General features: G+C 39.7%; 1 protein-coding gene across 11 annotated transcripts in view; it reads left to right on the top strand.

Moving 5' to 3' along the window:
• Positions 1–24,059, top strand: part of LOC101674547 (protein NPAT) — a 69,813-nt gene that overhangs the window by 28,730 nt on the left and 17,024 nt on the right. For 8 of the 11 annotated variants that reach the window (XR_001181519.2, XR_006605956.1, XR_001181518.2 and 5 more), the window contains exons 7-17: positions 467–548; positions 2,393–2,480; positions 3,018–3,109; positions 3,194–3,281; positions 9,420–9,516; positions 10,152–10,280; positions 12,757–14,424; positions 15,509–15,624; positions 15,704–15,812; positions 18,697–18,757; positions 18,918–20,055. Coding sequence is in view for 3 of the 11 variants with exons in the window: in XM_004764406.3 (XP_004764463.1) it covers positions 467–548; positions 2,393–2,480; positions 3,018–3,109; positions 3,194–3,281; positions 9,420–9,516; positions 10,152–10,280; positions 12,757–14,424; positions 15,509–15,624; positions 15,704–15,812; positions 18,697–18,757; positions 18,918–20,055; positions 21,280–21,357 (3,746 nt within the window). In the remaining 8 variants the exon portion in view is untranslated. Of the gene's footprint in view, positions 1–466; positions 549–2,392; positions 2,481–3,017; positions 3,110–3,193; positions 3,282–9,419; positions 9,517–10,151; positions 10,281–12,756; positions 14,425–15,508; positions 15,625–15,703; positions 15,813–18,696; positions 18,758–18,917; positions 20,056–21,279; positions 22,895–24,059 lie in introns of those variants that run through there. The other 3 variants (XM_004764406.3, XM_004764405.3, XM_004764407.3) reach the window with 2 other exon arrangements.

Raw genomic sequence — 24,059 nt, 5'->3', positions numbered from 1 at the left:
GCATGATAGGAAGGAGCAAAAGCTAGTTAATAACAGCGTTGGGATAAAAATTCAGGAGCCAGCTCTCTTACAGAATTCTTAGACCAGTCTTCTTTCTCTTCTGTGCAGCTAAAATTTTTCACCATCAGTTACGTCCTTCCTCAATTGCATCTTTCCTCCAACCTTGTTTACACCTCTGGGTCAAAGCACTTACTATACACACACTGTAGTGTACACAAAGCAGTTCCTCTGTCCTTCCACGTTATTTTTTATTGAGACTGTCCTGTACCCGTACTGTATGAAACTTGAAGTCATAGTGTATTTTACTCATCTTATTTTACAGTGCCTAGCACATAGTAAAGCATTCAGTATATGCTTAGTTTAATAAAAAATAATAGTCATTTTGTAATGCTTCTTATTCCATTAATTCACACTTAGAAAACTGTTCTGTGTCCTTGACTTAATGCTTTGTTTTCTTGAAATACAGCTGGAGAGGCTTTAAATATCATTCCTACTCCTCAGGAAAAGAAAACGCAGACCACAGTCATGTCTCCGGCTAGACGCAAAAGGTAAATGCATTTTGAAAGGATGAGTTTCTGATAACCACTAAAATTAAAGAATTACACCACCATATTTACGTTATGAATAAAGGAACAGGAATGGATTCAGCTCCTCAGGCTGTTTATATTATATCCATTCTTAAATGCATTTTTTTTTTCATATTTTAACTTCCCTAAAATCAGGTTGTATCTTCTAATCAGTGGCTTATTACTCTTTCATTGGAAGTGGTTTTTTGTAATAGTAGATAAAAATATGTCTTAAAATTGGTAGTATCTCAGATTTTTTTAAATGATTGTTATTTTTTAAATAAATAGGAATAATACTAGCATTTCCACAAACACATATTTCAAGTCTTAAAGTCAGAAATTTTTTCAGGGAGTCTTAGAGAGCAGAGTTCTTTCTGGTTTAATCTATGTGTCTTTGTTTGAAGGGTATTTCAGAAAAGAGAGATAATAGTTTTTAAATGCTTTTTCTGATTTCTTAAAACTGCCATGCCATGGATATTTTTGTTAGAGTTTTTAAAATTGGTTGTCTCTCATTCAAGCCTTTATTGTTTTAATAATCAAACAACTATGACAGTATCTAACCTTTATAAAAACCTTGGCTTTTTTATAAAGTCTGTACACAGGGGCACCTGGGTAGCTTAGTTGATTAAGTGTCGGACTCTTGATTTCAGCTCAGGTAGTGATTGCAGGGTCATGAGATCGAGACCCATGTCGGGCCCTGTGCTGGGTTTGGAGCCTGCTTATGATTCTCTCTGCTAAGGGAAGTAAATCAATCAGAAAGATAATTTTCATATGATCTCAGTCTTATGTTGGGTTTAAGAAACAAAACAGAATCATAGGGGAAGGGAGGGAATAATAAAACAAGATGAAATCAGAGACTGAGACAAACCATAAGAGACTTTTTTTTTTTTTAAGATTATTTATTTATTTATTTGACAGAGAGAGAGAGAGAGACCACAAGTAGGCAGAGAGGCAGGCAGAGATTGAGAGAGGAGGAAACAGGCTCCTCGCCAAGCAGATAGCCCGATGCGGGTTTCGATCCCAAGACCCTGAGATCATGACCCAAGCCGAAGGCAGAGGCTCAACCCACTGAGCCACCCAGGCGCCCCAACCATAAGAGACTCTTAATCCTAGGAAACAAACTGAGCGTTGTTGGAAGGGATGTGGGTGGGGAGATGGAGTATCTGGGTGACAGGCCTTAAGGAGAGCACATGATGTAATGAGCTCTGGGTGTTATTTAAGACTGAGTCACCAAACTCTTCATCTGAAACTAATAATATATAATATGTTAATTAATTGAATTTAAATTTTTAAAAATTGCCAAGAAAGATATTAACAATTATAGTAAACTGCCAAAAAAAAAATTCTCTCTCCTCCTCTATTTCAAAAAAAAATTTTTTTAATAGTTTTTACATATACTTCATTTTATTCAATTCTTTAATAAACCCAATAATGCAGTTGATCTTACCCTGTTGTAAAGTAGGTCAAATAGTCAGAACTGGGCTTCCTGCTCTTCAGAGAACCTGCTTCTCCCTTTCCTTCTACCTGCTGCTCCCCATGCTTGTGGTCTCTCTCTCTGTCAAATAAATACATAAAATCTTTTAAAAAACAAAAAAAACACTTACCTTGCTACAGACCACATAGTAAGTGGTGAAGCTGGACTTGAGATTTATTTCTTGTTAATACAAGCGTAGAATGGTTTTCTACTCTAGCCAAAGCTTTGTTGTTACCACAAAGAGGGAAAATACCTGTTCTTCCATGATCTTAAGATTTATATCTATATATATAATTATCATTGAATCTGTTTTTTATACTATTTAAAAGACAAGCTCTGAAATGTGTTTCAGTGAATCTCAGAGGAAAAGTAACACTTTATCTGGGCCTCATTCAACGATAAGGAATTTCCAGGATCCAAATGCATTTGCAGTAGAAAAAGTAAGTGACCTTACCAAACTTTGCAGTCTGAGATATTCCTAAGTTTTAAAATATTGGTATTTATGTGTGTGTGTGTGTGTGTGTGTGTGTGTGTGTGTGTGTAGCATTTGTGTGTTACAGTATTTCTGTAAAACTGCAGGGTAATTGCCTTGGGATAGAGAGTAGTAAAATGTATGAGGAGGAGACCGTCCATTTAGAATAGGTAGCGTGTGCAGATGTACCAAGTAAGAAGCAGTTTAGGGACCTGTAAATACATTGTGGATGCTGGATTATGCAACATAATAGGGCATTTTACTAGCATCAGCTTTTTAAAAACCTTGTATGAAAAGTTTGGGTTTGGAGCTGTGTTTTGTAATCAGTGAAGGAAGAGTTGGTGAAGGATCTGTGAAAACACTTGTGAAGTGTAGTATTCGAGCATGAATACAATGGTAGCCACCCACTGTAACTTCTGAATTTCCACCTAGATTTGTTAAAACTAGCGTCTGTTCACTAGAAGCTCTCCCCTATTCTTTTACTAATATTGATTTTCTTTTCCAGCAAATGGTTATTGAAAATGCACGAGAAAAAATACTAAGTAACAAATCTCTTCAAGAAAAGCTTGCAGAAAACATTAATAAATTTTTGACAAGGTAAGCTGTGTGTGTGTTGATGATGCCTAATCGTTTTCACCTAATTTTGAGAGACTGGTTAAAATTTTCCTTTCTGTATTACAGCGACAACAATATTGCACAAATGCCCAAGCAAACAGAGAGCAACCCTGCGGAACCAGAGACTTCAATTGACGAACTCCTGGGACTCCAGGTATAGGTTAGGGGGTGTGTGTGTAGTGCATATACTCGTAGTTAAAACTGATGGTATTTTGGTTTTATTTCAAAACCATTGCCAAGAAGCGCATGCCTGGCTCAGTCAGTATAGCATGCGCCTCTTGATCTTGGGGCTATAAATTCGAGCTCCATGTTGGGTATAGAGATTACTTAAAAAAAGTAATAATAAAATCTTAACCAAAAAAAAAGAAATTGCCAACAGATGTATGAGATTATTTAAGATAATAATTTTAGATAGAGATTTCCTTCATTATCCAAATATAAATGTAATCTGTTCTTGAAAATGTATTATTCTCCAATAATCAGTATTTAAATTATATATTTAAATGGTAAAAATTATAAGACATCTCTAACCCATCTACTATCACTAATTCTTCCATATACCAGTAAAACACTTTACTCTAGCCATACAACATGAGCGGGGGATATGTTTGTGGGCAGCTAGCAACAATACGGTATAACATAAGTATAAATTGCATTTCTTTTACATTGCTACAGACTGTATAATAATGTGAGGAAACGATGAAATTAAATGTTAAAGATATATAATGAATCCAAGTAAAATGAACAAGACACTTTAAAAAAGAAAGGTTACTAACTAAATGAATAAATTGTGTGACGTTTACTGCCAAGAGAAGGAAGATGGGACCACAGTCACTGTTGCTACTCAGGGATAGTGAAGATGGAAGAGCATCAGCTGGTAAAGGAAGAATTTCACAATTTATCTTTAATATTTGTTCATGTGTTTAAAAAAAAAAAAAGATTTGTTTGTGTGCACACAACCTTCCTCAAGAACAGCCGAGTTTGTGATGGCGACACATCCTTTGACTCGGACTCTTGGACGGTGTGACCCATTCTTGTTGCCATGCCCACCAGGTGAATTCACTGTAGCAGATTTGCTTTCAGGTGAATTCTAGGTAAAACCACTGAATTTTTTTATTATTATTATTTTAATTTTTTGGTTTTTGGTCTATTCCTTCAGAATACTTAAAAAAAATTTTTTTTGCTACCTTTTCCCATAGTGAATTTCAGTTCAGTAAATTTAACAAAATATGACAAACTTTTTTAAGCGACTTTAAAATATCTACCAGTACTTCTTTTTAAAAACTTCTCCTGTCTTAATGTTTAACAGATGAATACACCCTATTCTGAATTTTTACAGTCTTTAATTGCTTGTTTATATTTTCTCCACAAACATCAGATACTCCCATAATCAAAGAACTGTGTTAAATACTATGAGAAATTATAGAAAAGAGAAGACACAACCCTCTGCTTTTGCTTTCTAGTATTTCACATTTGGGAAAAGTTAAAAATTCAGATTTAAATAACTTTTTAAAAGAACAGCAAAAGAAATTGCCCCACTGAGGAGTAAAAACATCAGATTCATTGAGAAGTAGTAAGCCAGTTGTATAAATAGGTGAGGTGGAATTTTAAAAGTATTTACAAGTCTTGGAGTAGGTAAGAGTTCTTAAGTTACACAAATCACTGTTTAAAAAAAAAAAAAAAAGCTTTCTTAAAACTTAAAATACTTGCTTGTTAAAATCATCATTAACAAAAAATTAAAAGTCAAACCACCAACAACTTGGAGAAAATACTCATAATACAAAAATTTTTACCCAAAGTACAGAAGGAGCTCCCACAAATCAATAGTAAAAAGCTAAGCCACCCATTCTAATAAAAGGGTAAAAGACTGGACCAGACAAAAGAAGATAGAGGAATGACCACCAAGCCCATGAAAAAATGTTATTTGTCATTTGGGAATTGAAAGCTAAGAATACAGTGAGATACTGTTTCACATTCACTACAGTGGCTGAAAGTTAATGATCTGACAATACCAGATGTTGACAAGGATATGAAACAACTGGAACCCTGAAAAATTGCTGATAGGAACTTCTGAAATGGTACACCTGTTCTGAAAACTGATAGTTAACAAAGTTATGTGTACACCTGTACACTTTCCTTACGATCTGGCAATTATTGGGATTTTACCCAAAAGAAATAAATATGTTCACATATGTTTATAAGAAAGACAGCTACAAGAATATTTGTAACAGCATTGTTCCTAATAGACAAACACTAAATCCGGATATCCATCAACAAAAAAGGAATAAACAGATTTTGGCAGTCGCAGAGTACTGGTGAACAATGCAAAGAACCAAGCAACTAATACACATAACAATGCGGTTGAACCTCGAACATATGTTGATCAAAGATAGACTAAAAAAGAATGTGTTTATATAGTGTGCCTCCGTTTGTATAACATTATAAAACAGGCAACACAAATTTATGCTGATAGAAATCAGAAATTGTTGACTGAGTGAGGTGAGGGTAGTAATTTGCCGAAGGATTAATTCTCTAAAAAGGGGGGGAGGGATGGTGTGTGTAGATGTGTGATTTTTTTTTTTCTTCTTTTGTTGGATGTGTGATTTTCTTGGGCGATAAAAATGTTTTACTTTTTTTTTTTTTTTTTTTTTAAGATTTTATTTTTAAGTAATCTCTACAGCTATCAAAGGGCTCGAACTCAACCCCAAAATCAAGAGTAGCACATTTCCACCAACTGAGACAGCCAGTTGCCCCACTTCACACTGTGGTTACACGGTCCTTAAAATTGCTATGGACTTGGGGCGCCTGGGGGGCTCAGTGGGTTAAGCCTCTGCCTTGGGCTCAGGTCATGATGCCAGGGTCTTGGGATCAAGGCCTGCATTGGGCTCTCTGCTCAGTGGGGAGCCTGCTTCCCCCAATCCTGCCCCGCCTAATTGTGATCTCTGTCTGTCAAATAAATAAAATCTTTTAAAAAACAATTGCTGTGGACTTAAGATGTGTGCATTTTATTTATGTAAGTTATACCTTGAGTTTTAAAAATATTTAGAAGATTGATGTGCATTTAGCTTTGGAACATTCATTTCAGGGTTCTTTTGATCCTAATCTTTAAAGTTGAGAATAAAGTGACTTAATAGAAAAGTACATTTTGTCAACATTAACTTTTTTTTTTTTAAGATTTTATTTATTTGACAGACAGTGAGAAAGGGAACACAAGCAGGGGAAGTGAGAGAGGAAGAGACAGGCTTCCCACTGAGCAGGGAGCCCGATGCAGGACTCCATCCAGGACCCTGGGATCAGGACCTGAGCCGGAGGCAGACGCCTAATGACTAAGCCACTCAGGCGCCCAACATTAACTTTTATAAGACTGTGTCCACCATTTCATAATTTGGTAATATTGTGTTCCCAAAATTATTTACATTACTGTAAATTTTCAGCTTCCTGGATATAGAAATAGTTGTTTAGGCTCCTAGACGGCTCCTATAATCAAAATGAACTGGCTCTTTAACTTCAAACAACTTTTTCTTCTCATTTTATGGGCATTTTTATAAAAACTCCCAAGTTTTTATCACGTCATGAAAGTTCCACTTTAACTCTTTGCTTCTATGAGTTTTCTGTCTCATGGGATTCAAATGTATGCCTTGCCAGTCTTGAAGAATACAGCATTGTGGGATGTTTTATAAATAACGAAAACTGAGAATTTTGAATCTCGCAACTATTAGAATAAGAGTAAATGAAGACCCTAGCTAGAAAGTACTGTAACTTCTGTGAAATCTAATGTTTTAGCTGAAAAGATTTACTACTTCTGCTTTTTATTCCATCTTTCTTTTTTGTATTTTTTTTAAACTTTATCTTCATGTAAAATTGATGGAAATGGATTAAACATTTTTACTGAGCTACATTACTGGCATACTACTCCAGGCTTTCGCTCAGAATCTATGTCATTCTTGTGTGAAGTATCCATAAATCTGTTTACCCCAACTTTTACAGGAAACACAGGTGGTGGTTGTGTTTTACCCTGATAGCTGGTAAAGTTGAGAAATTTCAGCACATTTTTACGGACTGCCCTTGGGTAGGGCGCACCCTTTACCCCTTGGTTGCACATTAGGGTTTTTTGTTTGTTTGGGGAAGTTTTTTGTTGGTTTTGGCAGGGGGGCTGGTTTTGGTTTTGTTCTGTTGTTTTTAAAATTTTATTTATTTGACAGCAAGAAAGGGAATACAGGCAGGGGGAGTGGGAGAGGGAAAAGCAGGCTTCCTGCTGAGCAGGGAGCCAGACACAGGGCTCGATGCCAGGACCCTGGAATCATGACATGAGCTGAAGTCAGATGCTTAACAACTGAGTCACCCAGGTGCCCCTGTTTTGTTTGTTTTTGAGTGAGAGAGAGAGAGAGTGTGTGTAAGCCAGTCAGGGTAGGGGAGCAGGGAGCAGAAGGAAAGAGAGAATCCCAAGCTGGCTCCATGCTCAGTGCAGAGCCTGGGAGGGCTTAATCCCACAACCTCAAGATCAGGAGTCAAATACTCAATCAGCTGAGCCACCCAGGTGTCCCTGACTGGTGGTTTTAGAACATGTTCACTTTCATTCTGTTTGAATCATATTGACTTCCCAAAAAAGTTGAAATGTCCAGTAAATACGGAAATATATTCAGCTCAGTAATAAATACGAATTAAGAGAACAGATTACTTTTATTTAATAGCATGATGATGCTTAAAAATTGGTATTACCCATTATTGGTAAGAGCTTGCACATTGTTACACAGAACAGGAATTCTTAGCAATGTCTGTGGAAGACTACTCGGTAACAGTTCTCAAAATTTTAAATATGTATATCCTTTGACTATTTATCAGTGGATTCAGTAATTGGCATGAGTAAGAATTTACCACAAAAAAAAATAACATCCCTGGATAAAGATTTTCACTGTGGTATTATGTAATGTCCAACATTGGGAACTGATTAAAAGTGGCATAGTTAGCAAACAAAAAGCCTGTTACAAAGGGGTTCATTTCTTTTAAATAGATAGTGGATTAGACATTTAGTGTTGTACCCTGCTATTAGAAGAGACAGTATAGGGCAATTTTAAAAGCCCACAAGAATAAGGCTCAGTACCAGTAGCTCTGAAAGCAAATGTAGAGACAGCTGCAAGCAGGAAATGGGGTGCAAAATTGAGGAAGTCGTAGTTAACCTCTAAATCTTGTCCGCGTTTTACACTATCTCCACAAACACTCGCCCAGCAAAATGTCACTTGATCAAAAGAAAAAAAACTAAAAATACAGATGGTCCTGCAAGATAATTCTGCTGTGTAGATGGTAATTGACAAGCCCCCTCCATTGGCAAAGAGTTTGCAGGTAGCTTTTGATGTGCCATTTTTAAATGTGAACAGACTAGGGGCACCCAGATGCCTCAGTTGGTGAAGCATCTGCCTTCGGCTCAGGTCATTCCCAGGGTCCTAGGATTGAGCCTTGTGTCTGGCTTCTCCCCTTGCCTGTCACTCCCCCTGCTTGTGCCCCCTTGAGCGCGCGCTCGCCGCTCTCTTGCTCTCTCTCTCTGATAAGTAAATGAGCAAAATATTTAAAGATTAAAAGACCAAAGCAGATAGATAACAGGGGCGAGCTTTATGTAGAGGTCACCCAAGCTGATAGGAAAATAAGCCAGGTTTGTAGTTACCAGAGATAGAACATTGAAGGATGGGGATATTGGATGAAGGTGGTCAAAAACAGAGACTTCTAGCTAAAAGTTAAGTAAGTATTGGGCTGTAATGTACAGCATGATGACTAGTTAACACCACTGTATGGTATATTTGAAAATTGTTAAGAGAGTAGGTCCTAAGAGTTCTCACAAGGAAATAAAAAAAATTTCTTGTTTTTGTAGCTGCATGAGATGATAGGTGTTAACTAAACTGATTGTGGTCGTCATTTCTTAGCATATGTAGATCACGGTATCACACTGCACACCGTAAACTTAGTGCTGGATGTCAAGTTTAAAAACAATTTATAGTGTGACTGTACTGAAGTTATACATACACACATAATTATAGTTCCTATGTTCATTTTCTTTTAATTTGGGGGAATATATCCACCAAAGCAGTTAACTCTAGGAAGTAGAATTAGGGAACATTCACTTTCTACTTTTTAGTGTTGTTTTTATTTGTTTCAAAGGACCCTAGTTTTAAAATCCGAAGAAATTTTCGTGGCAGGAAGTAATTCATAAAAAATGAAAGCTGTCATATGCCCTCTAGGTATTTTGCCGGTGTTACACTACATACTAATTCAGTCAGGACCACTCTTTTTTTTTTGTCAGAGTGAAATCCATATGTCTGAGGAAGCAATACAGGATATCCTGGAACAAACAGAGTCCGATCCAGCGTTTCAAGCACTCTTCGACCTCTTTGACTATGGTAAGGAGACCATCCCAGGGCAGTTAGAAGAAAAAAGTTCCAATTTCTTTGGTCCCTTAACCAGACTAAAGCAATGTTCCCAGAGTATCTGAAAAAAAGTCCTATTTTCATCAAAGCAAACACACGGCTATGAAAGTGGGGTGGGAGTTATTTTTTCCATAAACTTTAGCTGTAAAAAATGGAGAACATTTTGTATTTTTTGTTGGCATTATTGCCAGTCAACAGAAATAGGTTGAGGTCAACTACTACACATACATTACACTAAACACAATTGGATAATACTAAAGGGATACAAGAGATTGGCATTGCCCTCAATTTTATGATCTTGTGCAGTGGTTCTGTAAGTGTAGTCTCCAAACCAGCATATAACATCATCTGAGAACATGTTAAAAGGGCAAGTTCATGGATTCTCCAGATGATTCTCCTATAGGCTGAAGTTTAAGAACCTCTGGTCAGTTGGAAAAATCTTTGTTTTTGCCAATGATATACAAGCCAACATGTTAAAAACATCCAGAAGACCATAATTTTAACATAAAGTTTAACATTTGCTTAATCACCCTCAGGCTGCATTAACCGATGCTTATTTTTATTCTGATCATTTAACTAATTTTTTTTCCCTGTTCCCTTTTTAACAGGTAAATCAAAGAATAATAAAAATATATCACAAGGCATTTCCAGTCAGCATCTGGAAACCAATCCAAGTGTAGTCTTAGCAGATGAAACTAATCTAGCAGTTAAAGGTTCTTTTGATACAGAACAATCTGGTAAGAATGTGGTTTTATTAATATCTTCTATCTAAATCCTAATATCAGTCTCAAAATTTCAAAGGCAGAAAATATTGTTTATTTTGGAAGTTGTTCAAATTGCCACATAAAGTTTGTGGTTTTTTTTGTTTTGTTTTGTTTTGTTTTTAAGATTTTATTTATTTGAGAGCATGAAAGAGAATGAGAGCATGAGCAGGGGGAGAGGGAGAGGGAGGAGCAGACTCCCCGCTGAGCAGGGAGCCCAATGTGGCGCTCCATCCTGGGACTCCGGAATCATGGCCTGAGCTGAAGGCAGACACTTAACCAACTGAGCCACCCAAGTACCCCTGTTTTTTGTTTTGTGTTGTTTTAAGTTTTTTCTTTTCATTAAAGAAAAAATTCCAAGCCTTTGAGCAATTTGAATAAGGGTGAATTTTAGTACTCATTCTTCAGTGATGCGATAGGTTCTTGATATCCACAATTTAGTATTAATAGTGTGGTCCAGTTTGACAGAAATCTAAAACATTAAACATAATTTTTTTTAAAGATTTTATTTATTTATTTGACAGACAGAGATCACAAGTAGGCAGAGAGGCAGGCAGAGAGAATGGGGGGAAGCAGGCTCCCTGCTGAGCAGAGAATCCGATGCGGGGCTCGATCCCAGGACCCTGAGATCATGACCTGAGCCGAAGGCAGCGGCTTAACCCACTGAGCCACCCAGGAGCCCCTAAACATTTTTTGGTGGCATAAATTCAAATCCCTTCTTTGTACAGTTAGTGTGCAGTGTTAGTACTCAGCTGGTGAGCAAGTTCAGCTGACTGACTGCTCAGTATCCCTGTCACTCATGTCAAGGAAACACTGTAGGGATCGTCTTGCAGTATGGATTTGATCAGATTTTCAGTCTTATTCCGACGTGTCTACGGAGTCAGTTTTTTACATTTCTGCCTCCAGGACCAGTGAGGTAGCAGTGGAATACCAATGGGGCACATAAATAACCCACAGTAACTACTTATTGACTGAGGGAAGGCAGTGAATGGGACCATCTTACCTCCATTACAATTATTTTAATTTTGTAAAACATAACACTTATAGAGAAGTGCACAATAAAGATATGTGTATCTCACTGAATTATAGCCAAACAAATACCCTGTATAATCATCTCCCAAATCAAAAAACAGAACACTGCCAGCAGGATGAAAACCTCGCTTCATCTCCCTTCCCAACACTAAACCCTCCATCTCTTTTTCTAAAAGATACCATTGTCCTTGTATCTCACACGTGCCGAACTCTGTGCCTTTTTAGTATCACCTTCATCAGTTCTGTTAACAAGTTGTGTCAAAATAATCTTTTCTGCTCTGTCTTCTTAAATGCCTCCAACTACCAAGAAAACCTGATGGCTTCCAAGTTTCACATAATATCTCAGATTACATTCCCATTTTGAATTCTCTGCCTACACTGCAGCCCAGTCCTCTAATTCTTAAACTGGATGACAGCGTTACTTTGCGTGGAAGATCGTGCTGCACTTAAGCGCTTTACTGCGCACAGAGTGAAACTCAAAATCTCATTCTCTTGAAGTCTTAACCACTTCACTGAAACTGACGTGGCCTGGATGTAATTTCTCCCCATCTCTCCACAGTAGGATTACGAGTGTCACATTGACAGAATCATAGGTGACAGACATTTTTCCAGACTTTTTTCCTCTGTTTTTCATAGTTATTGTTAATTTCTCTGTCCTACACTGTGATGCTCTATGACACAGCATGTCAGTGCTATGTTACTTCCTTAAACGTCCTTTCTTATTCCAGTGATCACAGCTCTTTTCTTTTTCAAATCTCCTCTTATAATAGCGCCTTTATAACAGTCACATAGGTTAGGCACAAAGAGGTACCTTTCGCTCCTGTACTATTACGGTTTTTACATGTTTTATCATCTCTTTCTGTGTCTGCTTCCCTTACTAGACTGATCTCCCCAAAGGCAGAGACTAGGTCATTCATCTTTATATCCCACCACTAATCATGTGGTTGATGATTTTTAGTAAGTGGGTGTTGAAGATTGCAAATAGGACGCGATAATATCAAATGTTGATCATACAAAATGTGCTTGGCCCATTTCACCTTGAATATATCAGATAAAGTAAGGTCAATAGACATGGTACAAGTTGAAAAGTCAGCTATTTAAAAAAAAAACCTACATGTGGGGCCAGTTTTTTACCTACTAATAAGCATTACATGTTCTTAAACCTATATACTTTTTCCTTCTTTGCATCATTTGTTTTCTAAGAGGTTTGAAAAACAGTTTGGCCCTTGTTTAAGAAGACATCAGTAAGTTTAAAAAAATTAAAAAATGAAAGTACCTGTAAGTTTTTTGATACTCGGAAATTGTGAGATGCGGCTTTTCCGACTTCTGCTTACCAAGCTATCAAAGATGAATTACTTTCTTGTCAAAACAGGAGTAAACGGGACATGCTCACCATTTCTGCCATCCTTCTGTTTTGCAGGTGATCAGTCTGGACCGCCCCCATTTTGCGCATCCTACCAAAGCGAAGACCCCTCTGCCTCTCTGAAGAGCAGTGGCCACGCGGAGCTTCGCCCGGAAGCCCAGGAGCACTTCCCACAGGCGGGCTCCAGCGTCCAGAAGAAGGCATTTAAATCGGTCGGACCTAATGGACACAAGTGTAACCTTGATATTACCTTTGAGTCTGTGCCTCATTTGAATGACTTTAACCAAAGAGTAAATGCGGATGCTGAATGTAATCAGCGCTGTGCCGAATTCTACGCCCATCCGCTGCCCACTGACGCCGCCGTGGCGATGGAGGTCGGGAAGAATGTCCTGCTGTCGGATGCCCCGCGTGAGCCTCCCTCGCAGCCTGATGCGTCCACTCTGCCAGTGACGTCGTTCGTTTCCCTCGGCGCTGAGACTCACTCTGAAAACTTAATGCTCTCTGGGAAGAGTTCTCAGCTTTTATCCCAAAATATCCCATTAACTGTAAAGACATGTAAAACAAGTCAGTTTTGTGAAAACTCTAACAACACAGCAAGACTTAAAACTCATCTCCCTGGTTCTAAGTCACCAGACCCTAGAGAAATGCACCAGAATAAAACCGAGATCCACGGCGGCTTGCCTGGTGTGGCACAACGTGCAGACTGCCAAGACAGCTCTTCACTTCAGAGTAAAATCCTACCTGTGTCCGCTGAAAGTTCCGGTTTAAAGGTATCCGAGCAGTTAGACATTCGTCTTGAAGATTCAGTGTCTTCAGTTAAACAGCCATCTGAGGAGTCATCGGCCCCTGAGTTAAATCATACAGAAAAACGTGAAACTCAGCCCTCCAAGTCTGAGAAAGTCACTGTCCAGTCCCAGGAGCGTTCATCTTTAAAAGAAGATGGAGATAGTATTTTTCTCACTTTAGGCGACGGTGGGAACTGTGGGGAGGTTGCACTCATTGCTCCAGAAGGTAATGCTGTGGAAGGGAAGCAGTCTCTGCCCTCAGAACCTCTGTGTTCTTCAGTGGGAGTTTCTCACCCTGAGTCCCAGAATACTAGTGACAAACCTGCTGGGGACAATTCAGCAGACATAGATGCATCAAATATCGTCTCTCTCAAAATTATCATTAGTGACGACCCATTTGTTTCCTCAGATACGGAACTGAACAGTGCTGTTTCTAGTATCAGCGGGGAGAACTTGCCGACGATCATCCTGTCCTCTCCTGCCAAGTCTCCTGCCAAAAACGCGGAGCTAGTTAAATGCTTGTCTTCAGAAGAAACTGCAGGCGCTGTCCCGTCTGCTGAAAGACTAGCGGATTCCGTGCCAGTGGAGCAGAGCCTTTTGGCTCTCAAGCCTGAGGACTCTGCCGGAAACGGCGCTCAGAATGAAAGCAGCGTTGCCTTTTCGTCCAACATCACACCGTGTGTGTCCAAGGACAGCGGGTACATACAGTTGATGCCGGCTACGAGCACGACGTTTGGCAATTCAAATAACATTCTCATAGCTACCTGTGTCACTGATCCAACAGCCTTAGGAACAACTGTAAGTCAGTCTAATGTAGTGGTGTTGCCTGGGAATTCTGCCCCTGTGACTACTCCGCTTCCCCTGCCCCAGTTACAGACGCCCCCGAGGTCCAACAGTGTGTTCGCTGTCAACCAGACTGTGTCACCCAGCTTTTCACAAGGTAACTTTAAGAACACATTGAAGTTCATTTCTCTGGAATGGGGTGTAATTTCTCTTGGATGTGCATTTATTGACTAGGAGGAGTTAAATCGTGGATGGGTAGTGTGAGAAAAGACTGGAATTTGTGATTATGCCCCCTCTTTTCTCTCCCTAATTAGTTCAGTCATGCCTTCTTTTGTATCTACAGTAAGTTAGGGAATCCTTGGTTTCAGTGGTCCTGGAAGATGGAGCTGATGACACATTCCTCTGCCTTTCCTTCCATATTGGTTCCCAAGCTCCTTTCCCCCTCTTTTTAATATTGTAGGCATATAATAAAACTTGAATAAATGCACACAATTAGGAAGCCTGATGGATCTGTTTGGAGTGCTGCTTAAAATGACATAAAAGAGGTCAGAATGAGTAGAGACTGGGACTTCAGCGAAGCTCAGAGAAAAGAAGTCGGGGTTGGGGTGAAGAGTGGAAGTTGTCAAGTGTAGGTGTGGTTGAGAGACTTACGTGCGTGTTCCTGAAAGTGAGCACCCGACGGGAGCAAGTAATGAATATAACGAAGAGTTTGATTTAGGGGACAAGGATAAACTAGGAGAGCCACGGACTGTAGTGTTGACTTCTAAGGACCAGATAAGCATTGTCATTTCCCCTCTTGGTTTTGATTCTTGGTAAATTTCTCTGGACCCTTTTTGACCAGTACCACTGAGGTGACAGATTCGCCTTCTGAGCAGGTCTTGGGCCGTTAACATTCAGTTGAGACCCTAATTTTGTGGTACGATTCAAACTTGAAACTGTCACCATCACATTTCTAATCACTTTCACTATTGTATCTAGAAGAATCAACATATAACGGTGGGCCCCTGACTGTGACGTCTAATGCTTAGACTGTTTACCTTGACCAAATATAGTAAGATTACTTTAATACTCAGATTAACTTTTTCTTAATTTGTTACCCTTGCTCTTGTTCCTAAAGTTTTTTAAGGACAGTAGATCCTAAGGTGAGGGGATTATAATTTTAGGAATTTATTTAAATAAATTAGTAGTTACTTTGGAGTCTTTTGTTTGAGAGAGAATCTTATTGAGAATTTTTTTTTAAGGATCTGCCATCATAATTGCTTCTCCTGTCCAACCGGTACTCCAAGGAATGGTGGGAATGATCCCTGTATCGGTGGTTGGACAGAATGGAAATACCTTTTCTGCTCCTCCCCAGCAGGTAGGATCTCTGAACTGAAAATGGTGCAGTGATGCTTTTCAAACATAGGATCTATCACTCATGGCTGCTTCTCTTCTAGCTCCTTCATATGCCTTTGGCAGCACCTGTATGCAGTAGAAGTATCCCTCAAATCTCCATCCCTCCAAAATCACAGAAGACTCAGGGACTAAAGAACAAGCCTTGTACAGGTACATTTTTAAGTTCATTAATGTCCGTATACTCATTTGTTTCCGGCAGCACCACAGTATTTTTCTGAATGCCTGTTTTGTTCCTAACAGGTGATTTCTAACCTTTGCTTCAAGCTTTTTTTTTGCTTTGTTTTTTCCTTTTTTTTTTTTTTTAAGTAATCTAAGCTAAAAGGCAAATGGAACAAAAAAGAATTCAGAGACCATGTACTTATGAGAACTTGAATGTGGTGGATATAGCATCAGAAGTCACAAAGGACGGGAAGGATAGTTTAATAAATTTATTAGCTATTATATATTTATAAGGAAAAAATCAGATACCTTCCTCATACCATACACAAAGGTGAACTCCAAGATAATTAAAGACCTAAAAATATAAAGCAATACAGTTAAACAGTAAAAGAAATGTAAGATAATGTCTTGGGGACACAAGAATAAAAGGATTCCTTTTTAAAAAAAAAAGAAAAAGATACATAATTACATGTGGAAAAAGTTAAGAGCATGACTGCTCCAGGGGTGCCTGGGTGGCTCAGTGGGTTAAAGCCTCTGCCTTCGGCTCAGGTCATGATCCCAGAATCCTGGGATCGAGCCCTGCATCAGGCTCTCTGCTTGGTAGGGATCCTGCTTCCCCCTCTCTCTCTCTGCCTCTCTGCCTACTTGTGATCTTTTCTGTCAGATAAATAAATAAAATCTTAAAAAAAAAATAAAAATAAAAAAAAGGCATGACTGCTCCAGAATTAAAGGTTTCTGTTCAACAAAAGACACTACATATGAAATAGCAGATCTTCATTGAGAGGTTGCATCAGACTCTGCCTCCGACTTCTCCATCTTCGTGGGTGACAAAATGCCCACGTCGTCAACCTACCCACTCCCCCAGCCCTCAGCACTCTTGGACACTTTCCATTTCTGAATCTTGATCTTCATGTCACCTAACCTCTCCTATAGCTTCACCTTTAAATACTTCCCTTCTTACTAGCCCTGTGTGGTTGTAAAGGCGGGTAACCTATCTCTGAACACTCTGGATTCCCGTACAGTGACTCTTCAGCCAGTGAAGGCTCCTCTTTGCCCTGAACCTCTGTCCTGGGTTCCCTTCCTTCCCCGACCAGGCTAGACCCACAGCCCGCCACCTCACCCGCCCTTCCCAGGACTCTGAAACACCTTCAGCTGCACATTCTTCAGTAGAAGGTGCCTTCCAGCCCCGGATCTGTCCAAACATCACCCTCTGCCTTTGTACCTTGGCCTCTCAGATTGCTTTGGAAGCAAGGCTCTTCACTACCACTTAAAACTGCCTCACTCTCACTGCTGCTTAGCAGTCATTTCCGGCGTCTTCCTGTCTATCTTTCCCTTTCCCCTTCGAACTCTTCCAAACTCCCGCAGCTCTTCTCCTACCTACGCAGTCTCCCCGCTCCTCACTCTGGGCCAGTGATCTTCTCTCCCACCGGAGCAGTAAGTAGTGAGCTCCGTTTTCTCACATCGCTCCCACCGGGTGTGTCCTTGTTCAGCTTCCTCCCGTTCCTGTCTCTCTCACAGGACCGGTGCTCTCCTTTCTCCAGTCAGCGCCTGCGTCTTCTCCAGTCTGCCTGCATCTTCTGTCTTCTCTGGAGCCTGCATCTGTCTTGTTTGGATCCTTCTGTCTCTGTGCGGTTCCTGGGGTTTGTCTCACCTGCCAGCCCTCCATCCCTGCCTTCTCCTGTCTGCCATTCTTTCTTCATCCACGTTATTGTCTTCTCTCATGTTTCCACTAAAACTGTTTAAGCTGAGATCCCCAGTGGCTCTGGAAGTTTTCTGCTCTGACCTTACCTCCCTCTGGCAGTCGACATAGTGGTGGTTTCTGGACCCACCACTGAGTTACTGCACGCCTGCCTTCGTGACTCCGCCCTACTCCGGACCTTCAAATTCTACACATCTCAGTCCCACTTCTTCCTCAAAGACCTCCTCAGCCTGCTTTTCTCCCCCTCGGTTAATGTTCTCATTCAGTCCTGTTTGACCCTTCCTATCTGTGTGAGTGCCCATGGCTGTCTCCAAGGCCTTTGTCTCTTACCTGGAGTATTTGCAGCTGCCTGAGGAGGATTTCAGGTGGCAGTTTTCTTTCTTCTCTCGTCCGTCCGTCTTCTACACTACTGCCAGAGTGACTTTCTAAAGCACAAGTCTGTTTTGTCTCTTCCCTATTTAAAAGTCTTAAGGGCGCTCTCTGAAACTTTTTGCATGATGCACAAGGTCCTTCACAATCTTACCTGTGCCAGCTTGGTTATCTTGCTGCTCTCCCACAGAAATTCTTAAGTCCCTAGAAATTAAAATACGGCTATTAAAACTCCAGAGCTGGTGCTTTTCCTGACGTAGGCATGCAGACATGATGATCAAATGGGCACGATTTCAAAATAGGCATAATATATTACTTTCTTTAGCTTTCTGGACCTAAGAAGTGGGGAGCCTGCTTCTCCCTCTCCTGCTCCCCCTGCTTGTGCTATCTCTCTCTCTCTCAAATAAATAAAATCTTAAAAAGTAATAATTAGAGGGGCGGCTGGGTGGCTCAGTGGGTTAAAGCCTCTGCCTTCAGCTCAGGTCATGATCCCAGGGTCCTGGGATCCAGCCCCGCATCAGTCTCTCTGCTCAGCGGGGAGCCTGCTTCCTCCTCTCTCTCTGCCTGCTTCTCTGTGATCTCTGTCTGTCAAATAAATCAATAAAATCTTAAAAAAAAAAAAAAGTAATAATTAGAAGTTGCTTTTTAAGCCCAGCAGGTGAGAGTACTTCATTTGTACATTAGTTGTCGTTTAAAATTTTTCTCATGATGCGTGTGATACTTGGCTTGTTCCATTTTCATTCAGAGTAATGTACCCTTTCTCTTGGGAGTGTTTTTCTTTTCTAATTATTTCATTTATAATTCCAGGAAAGCAGGCAAATAATTTGGTGGATTCATCTAGTCATTTAATTGGATGTCATGTGCAAAGGTAAGCATAAAAGTAGTTTCCATCATGGACTCTTTGAATGCTTAGTTTAAAAACAAACAGGATGTCTTTATGTTGCCAAAAATATTTATATATCTGCAGAACTAAAGTGTCTGACAAGGATTTCTTTATATTGCTTAAAATGTATTTCTTCACTTTGCAGAACTGAAGTGTCTGACAAGAATATGGCCACAGATTTTGGGAAAAAATTGGAAGAAATCACAGTTCCCTTTTCATTAGAGAGCATAGTTCCAACTAGCAAACCGTTTGAGAGCCACAGACGTGTGCTGTGTTTTGACGGCATCACTTCTCCTGTGGCAAATACACAGGGCACGAACCATAAGGTGGCGTCCCAAAACAAAGAAAGGAATGACATTTCATTTCCTAATCTTGAGTCACCCCTTGTGTCCTCCACCTTAAAACCCCCTTCTAATAATGCTCTCAAAAGAGAGAGAGAGAGGCCTCCTTTGCCTAAGATTTTATCCAAATCAGAAACTGCCAATAGCCGACATACCGCCATAAAAGAAACCCAGTTAGAAAAGAAAGCTTCACCGACAGAAATTGTACTTGAATCTTTCCATAAAGCGACAGCTAATAAGGAGAATGAATTATGCAGTGATGTCGAAAGGCAGAAAAATCCAGAAACTTCAAAACTGTCAAATGGACAGCAAAATGGGGGTTTACGGAATGAGAAAACCATAGCTTCACTGCAAGAACTAACCAAAAAACAAGGCACATCCTCAAATAGTAAAAATGCCTTTTCAGTAGGGGCACCTGTGAAGGATCCAAAACAAGAACAGACTAAATGTGCCAGTTCTGTGATGAACGCCCCGAGCAAACCTACCACAGACGTGCTGCCAGATGGCCAGTGGCCCAGCCCCGTCGCGAAGCTCCCCGAGAGCTCTGATGGGCCTGGGCCCCGGACGCCTGGCGCGGGGGCGGGGGACAGACCTAAAGAAGAACCGAGAGATGGTATCAAGGTCCCCTCTAGTAGCACAGCCAAGGTGATGGTCCCCCCTGTCACCCCAGACCTGCCTGCCTGCAGCCCCGCCAGTGAGACCGGGAGCGAGAACAGCGTTAGCATGGCCGCGCACACGCTCATGATTCTCTCCCGAGCAGCCGTCGCCAGGACCGCCTCCACAACGCCCCTCAAAGACAACACCCAGCAGTTCCGAGCCTCCTCCAGGAGCACCGCAAAAAAGCGGAAAATGGAGGAATTGGACGAGCGTGAACGAACCTCTCGGGCTTCCAGTAAAAGTCTTGCGAATTCATCACTCCCAATGAAAAAGAAGAAAATAAAGGCAAGTTTGAAAGTCTTAATTTCAAAACCACACCTTTGCCCTTCCTTCAGTGCTCACGTTAGAGATCTCAGCATTTTTGCCGCAGCTACCTGACCGGACCCTCCGGTCAAGACGGCTTTGAGTCTTGACTGACAGAATTATTCCGTAGCAGAGTGTCTCAGCCAGTGTGGGACGCAGAATTTGTCTAGGGGAAATGAAGCATTTGCAAAATAATCACCTTGGCTGTGCTAAGGCATTGCCTTGGGGAAAGGAGGTTTTTGTTTCTGTCATGGTAGGACCCAAGTGTTTTGGGAGAATGACAGAAGCCATGAAAGATTGGGAAGCCACTGCTGTGTGTGGAATTAAAGTAAAAAACAGTTTTGCAACTCCTACCTCTTGGGGGTTTTTCAGTGTCCTGCCATCTCTTCCGTTGGCTCGTAGAGACATTAATATGTTGGAGCAGTGTAAAAGCTAAAGTTACCTGTTTTTTTCCCTTGGGCATGGTTATCTGTAGGAAGGCAGTGCAGGGATAGCTTTGAAAACCAAAACCCATTTTTCCTAAACCTATTTAGCCACTTAGTAAGTAAACTGAATAAAAGAAAGGTGTTTAACATGTCTTATGGCACGTCCAGTACCCGGGAAAGATCTGTGGCTTTGATGCCACGCAAACCTGGGTTTGAACCCCGCATCTCCTGCTTACTGGTTCTGTGATCATGGTTAAGCCCGGAGCCTCTGGGGCTCAGCTGCATCGCTTGACCTGAGGCTACCACATGCATCTTACATGAGGCTGGACGGAGTAAACATAGCGTTCCTAAGACGCCTGGGGCCAGAACAGTACCTGTTACTTGTAGTGAGGAGAGCTTCTGAGACTCACTGTGGTTTGGTGAGACTGACACCCTCATAGAAAGCATGGCCTGTCTTGTCTCAGCATTCACAAACTCTGAATTTGTTTAAAGTGTTTTGCTTAAACTAATGTTAAAGTACCACTGAAGTAGAATTTATTAACTCTGGATTTATAAAATGTGTTGCTACTTCTCTGTATAATTAAAATTCCAACGAACTAAAAATTTTAGCGAAATTTTAGTAGTATAGGTAGAACCTGATACGAGGTTCTAAGTAAAAGTTTTTTGGCCTTGTTTGAGTTCAATATGTTAACTTAGGTTTATTTTTTCTTTTTTTTTTCTTTTCTTTCTTTTCTTTTTTTATTTCTTTTCCTTTTTCTCCCCCCCCCCTTTTTTTTGACAGAAAAAGAAGCTACCCAGTTCATTTCCAGCTGGAATGGATGTGGACAAATTTTTGTTATCATTGCATTATGATGAGTAAACATTCTGAACATAAAAGAACATTAGCTGTTTAAAACTCGTATCCCTTAAACTATGAGTGTAGGGAATGAGATACTGACAGAACCTAAAAGCATGACCTGCACTTTCCTTGTACTGAAATTTCACTTTATATCTGAATCATGCTGTTTCTGAAGCAGCTTCCTAGTTTGTAAATAGATTTACCTGGGATATTTTTTATTTTGGAAAAAAAATTTGCAGAAATGTAAGTAAAGCCAATCTGCAAAACTGTATAGCTCTGACAATTACGTATTGTAAATATTGTATAAATCTTGTTGAAATAGAGGTTAAATCAATCTAGTGTTCTTACATTGTGTTTTTTTACTTCTTGTGATCCCTGAGGCGCTTTCATCTGGAGTAGTTTCTCATTTTGTGTGTGGGGGAAAAATGATGCTTTTCTTTATAAAATTGCCTTCAGTAACTGTCGTACAAGACATTTAAAGACAGCCACAGAGTAGTACAAAGGAGATAACAACCTCAGTTGGTGGAGTGATCATAAATGAACAATTTAGGTTTTTCCCAGAGTGAATATTACCCTTTCTTATAATTGCAGTAAAGATTATATTCCTGAAATTTTACACTTGAAAGTGTTTCTCCTGGTCATTCTGGTCTCTTTGTTTTAAAGAGAATTTTGTAAACCATTTTTGAGTGTTCTATTTGTTTATAACTTTTAAGATCTTTTACAGAACTTTAAATGTTTAGACTGTTGAGCCATACAAAGTTCATGTAGTAGAGATGTCTTGGTATGTGTATACTTTTTCCCATATACTGGGGATTTGAAGAATTGCACTAATTCATAGAACTTAGTACGTAAGAGTGACCAGTGCACATTTAATTTAAATCTTGTATTCTATGTTAAAGCTTGTGTGGAGGTTTATCTTCTGGTATCCTTTTAGAAAGCCATGTCCATCAAAAGATGTAAAAAGAGAAATCATAGTTTTATATTTTAATTTAGTTTCTCCTAAAATGGGCTGTGTTAAGTAACTATATCTGTACTTAGATATAGTGTACTGTCTCTGTGCCCCCTAAGAGGTTGTAAAGAGTTACTCAAAAAGTCCTTAAGGAGAATGAAAGAGGTGCCTTCTCTGTATCAGACTCACACACATCAGTCAAGTTGAAAAACTGGTTTAAACCTTTAAATGAGAACAGAAATTACCATTAATATCTGACCGATTGTGCCTAGATTAAAGTATATTCTCTTAAGTGCTTTCTGTTTGATTAAATATCAGTATATCAAGGAGTTTTTCTACAGGTGTATATGTTAAAGGGTCATTTCCCTCAGCCTTTTTTTAATACTGGGCCTTTAAAAAACTTAAATCCATCCTACTTTTATTTCTCAGTGTGGAAATCACGTGGTAATTGCTAAACCTTACTGCAGAAATATGTCTTGTTAAAAATTTCTGTGATCTGGCGGTGGTCTATTCCTAAGGAACTACATATCATACACGTAATGTTTATTTAACTCAACTTGATACTGTACTACAGTTAGGTTTGAATAAATATTTTCATTAACTGCAAAAGTTTGAATTACTTTATATTGGCATATATACACATCCACTTCACGACCCAGATTGAGACTAGCACATTATCAGGACCGTAGAATCCTCTCCTACTTCCTCTAGTAACCGCTAACTCCTGGGGTAGTAATGATCCTGACTTCTACCACAGTTTTAGCTTTTTTGTTTCTTTTCTTTAACAGTATGACTGTACTCATGCAGAACAGTCTTCTGTGACTTATTTTGCTCCCCATTGCAAGATCCACCCTTGTATGTCGTTTGGCTGTCCTCTTCCAGGCTGTGCATTTTTCTGTTGTGTTTATCCGCGTTGTATCATACCACAGCTAATCCATTTTATAACTGATGCACATATATTTTCAGTTTGGGGCTATAGAAATAGAACGGTGAATATATTTGTACATTTTTGGGGGTGAATGTGTTACACTTCTCAGTTGAGTATGTATTCAGGAGGGTTGCTGGCTCTTAGGGTTGTAGATCTCCAACCCTATTCAGATTTTTCCACTGTCCAGTGTGGTTTTATCAAACCCTACCACTATCAGCAGTGTACGGAGCGTTCCGTCTGTTCTACATCATTGTCAGTACTTGGTATTTTCATTTTAGCCATTTTGGCCATGTCTGTTGGCATCATAATGCAGTTTTACTTTAGTTCTTCCTGATAGAACTGAACACCATTTCATATGCATTTGGCCATTTAGAGGACAGGTCTCCTTTTGTGGAGTATCTGTTCCTGTCTTTTGGCCAATTTTTGTATGGAGTTGTCTGCCTTTTTTCTTACTGATGTGTATCTCTTCTTTCTGTCTCCTAGATACAAGTCCTATTTCAGATGGATATCTGATATCTGAATGTTTTATCATGTTTTTCTTCTAGCAGTTTTATTGTTCAACCTTCTGTATTTTGATTGATCATCCAATTAACCCAGCATCATTCTTGAGAAAGACTTTCCCAAATACACTGCACTGTTACCATTGTCATGAACTGAAAAACTATGTCTGTGTGAATTTGCTTCTGGACACAGCTCTGTTCCAGTGGTCGACTTTTTTTTTTTAATTGAAGTATAATTAACATACAATGTTATGTTAGTATCAGGTGTGCAACCCCCTGGTTCAACAGTTCTACACGGGACTTGGTGCTCAGCACGGTTAGGGTAGTCACCATCGGTCAGCAAACA

The sequence above is a fragment of the Mustela putorius genome, unplaced genomic scaffold (assembly GCF_011764305.1).
Source record: "Mustela putorius furo isolate JIRA1106 unplaced genomic scaffold, ASM1176430v1.1 tig00000198_pilon_pilon_pilon, whole genome shotgun sequence".
Taxonomy (NCBI): domain Eukaryota; kingdom Metazoa; phylum Chordata; class Mammalia; order Carnivora; family Mustelidae; genus Mustela; species Mustela putorius.
The sequence above is the reverse complement of the archived record's forward strand: the minus strand, read 5'-3'. Positions and strand labels throughout refer to the sequence as shown.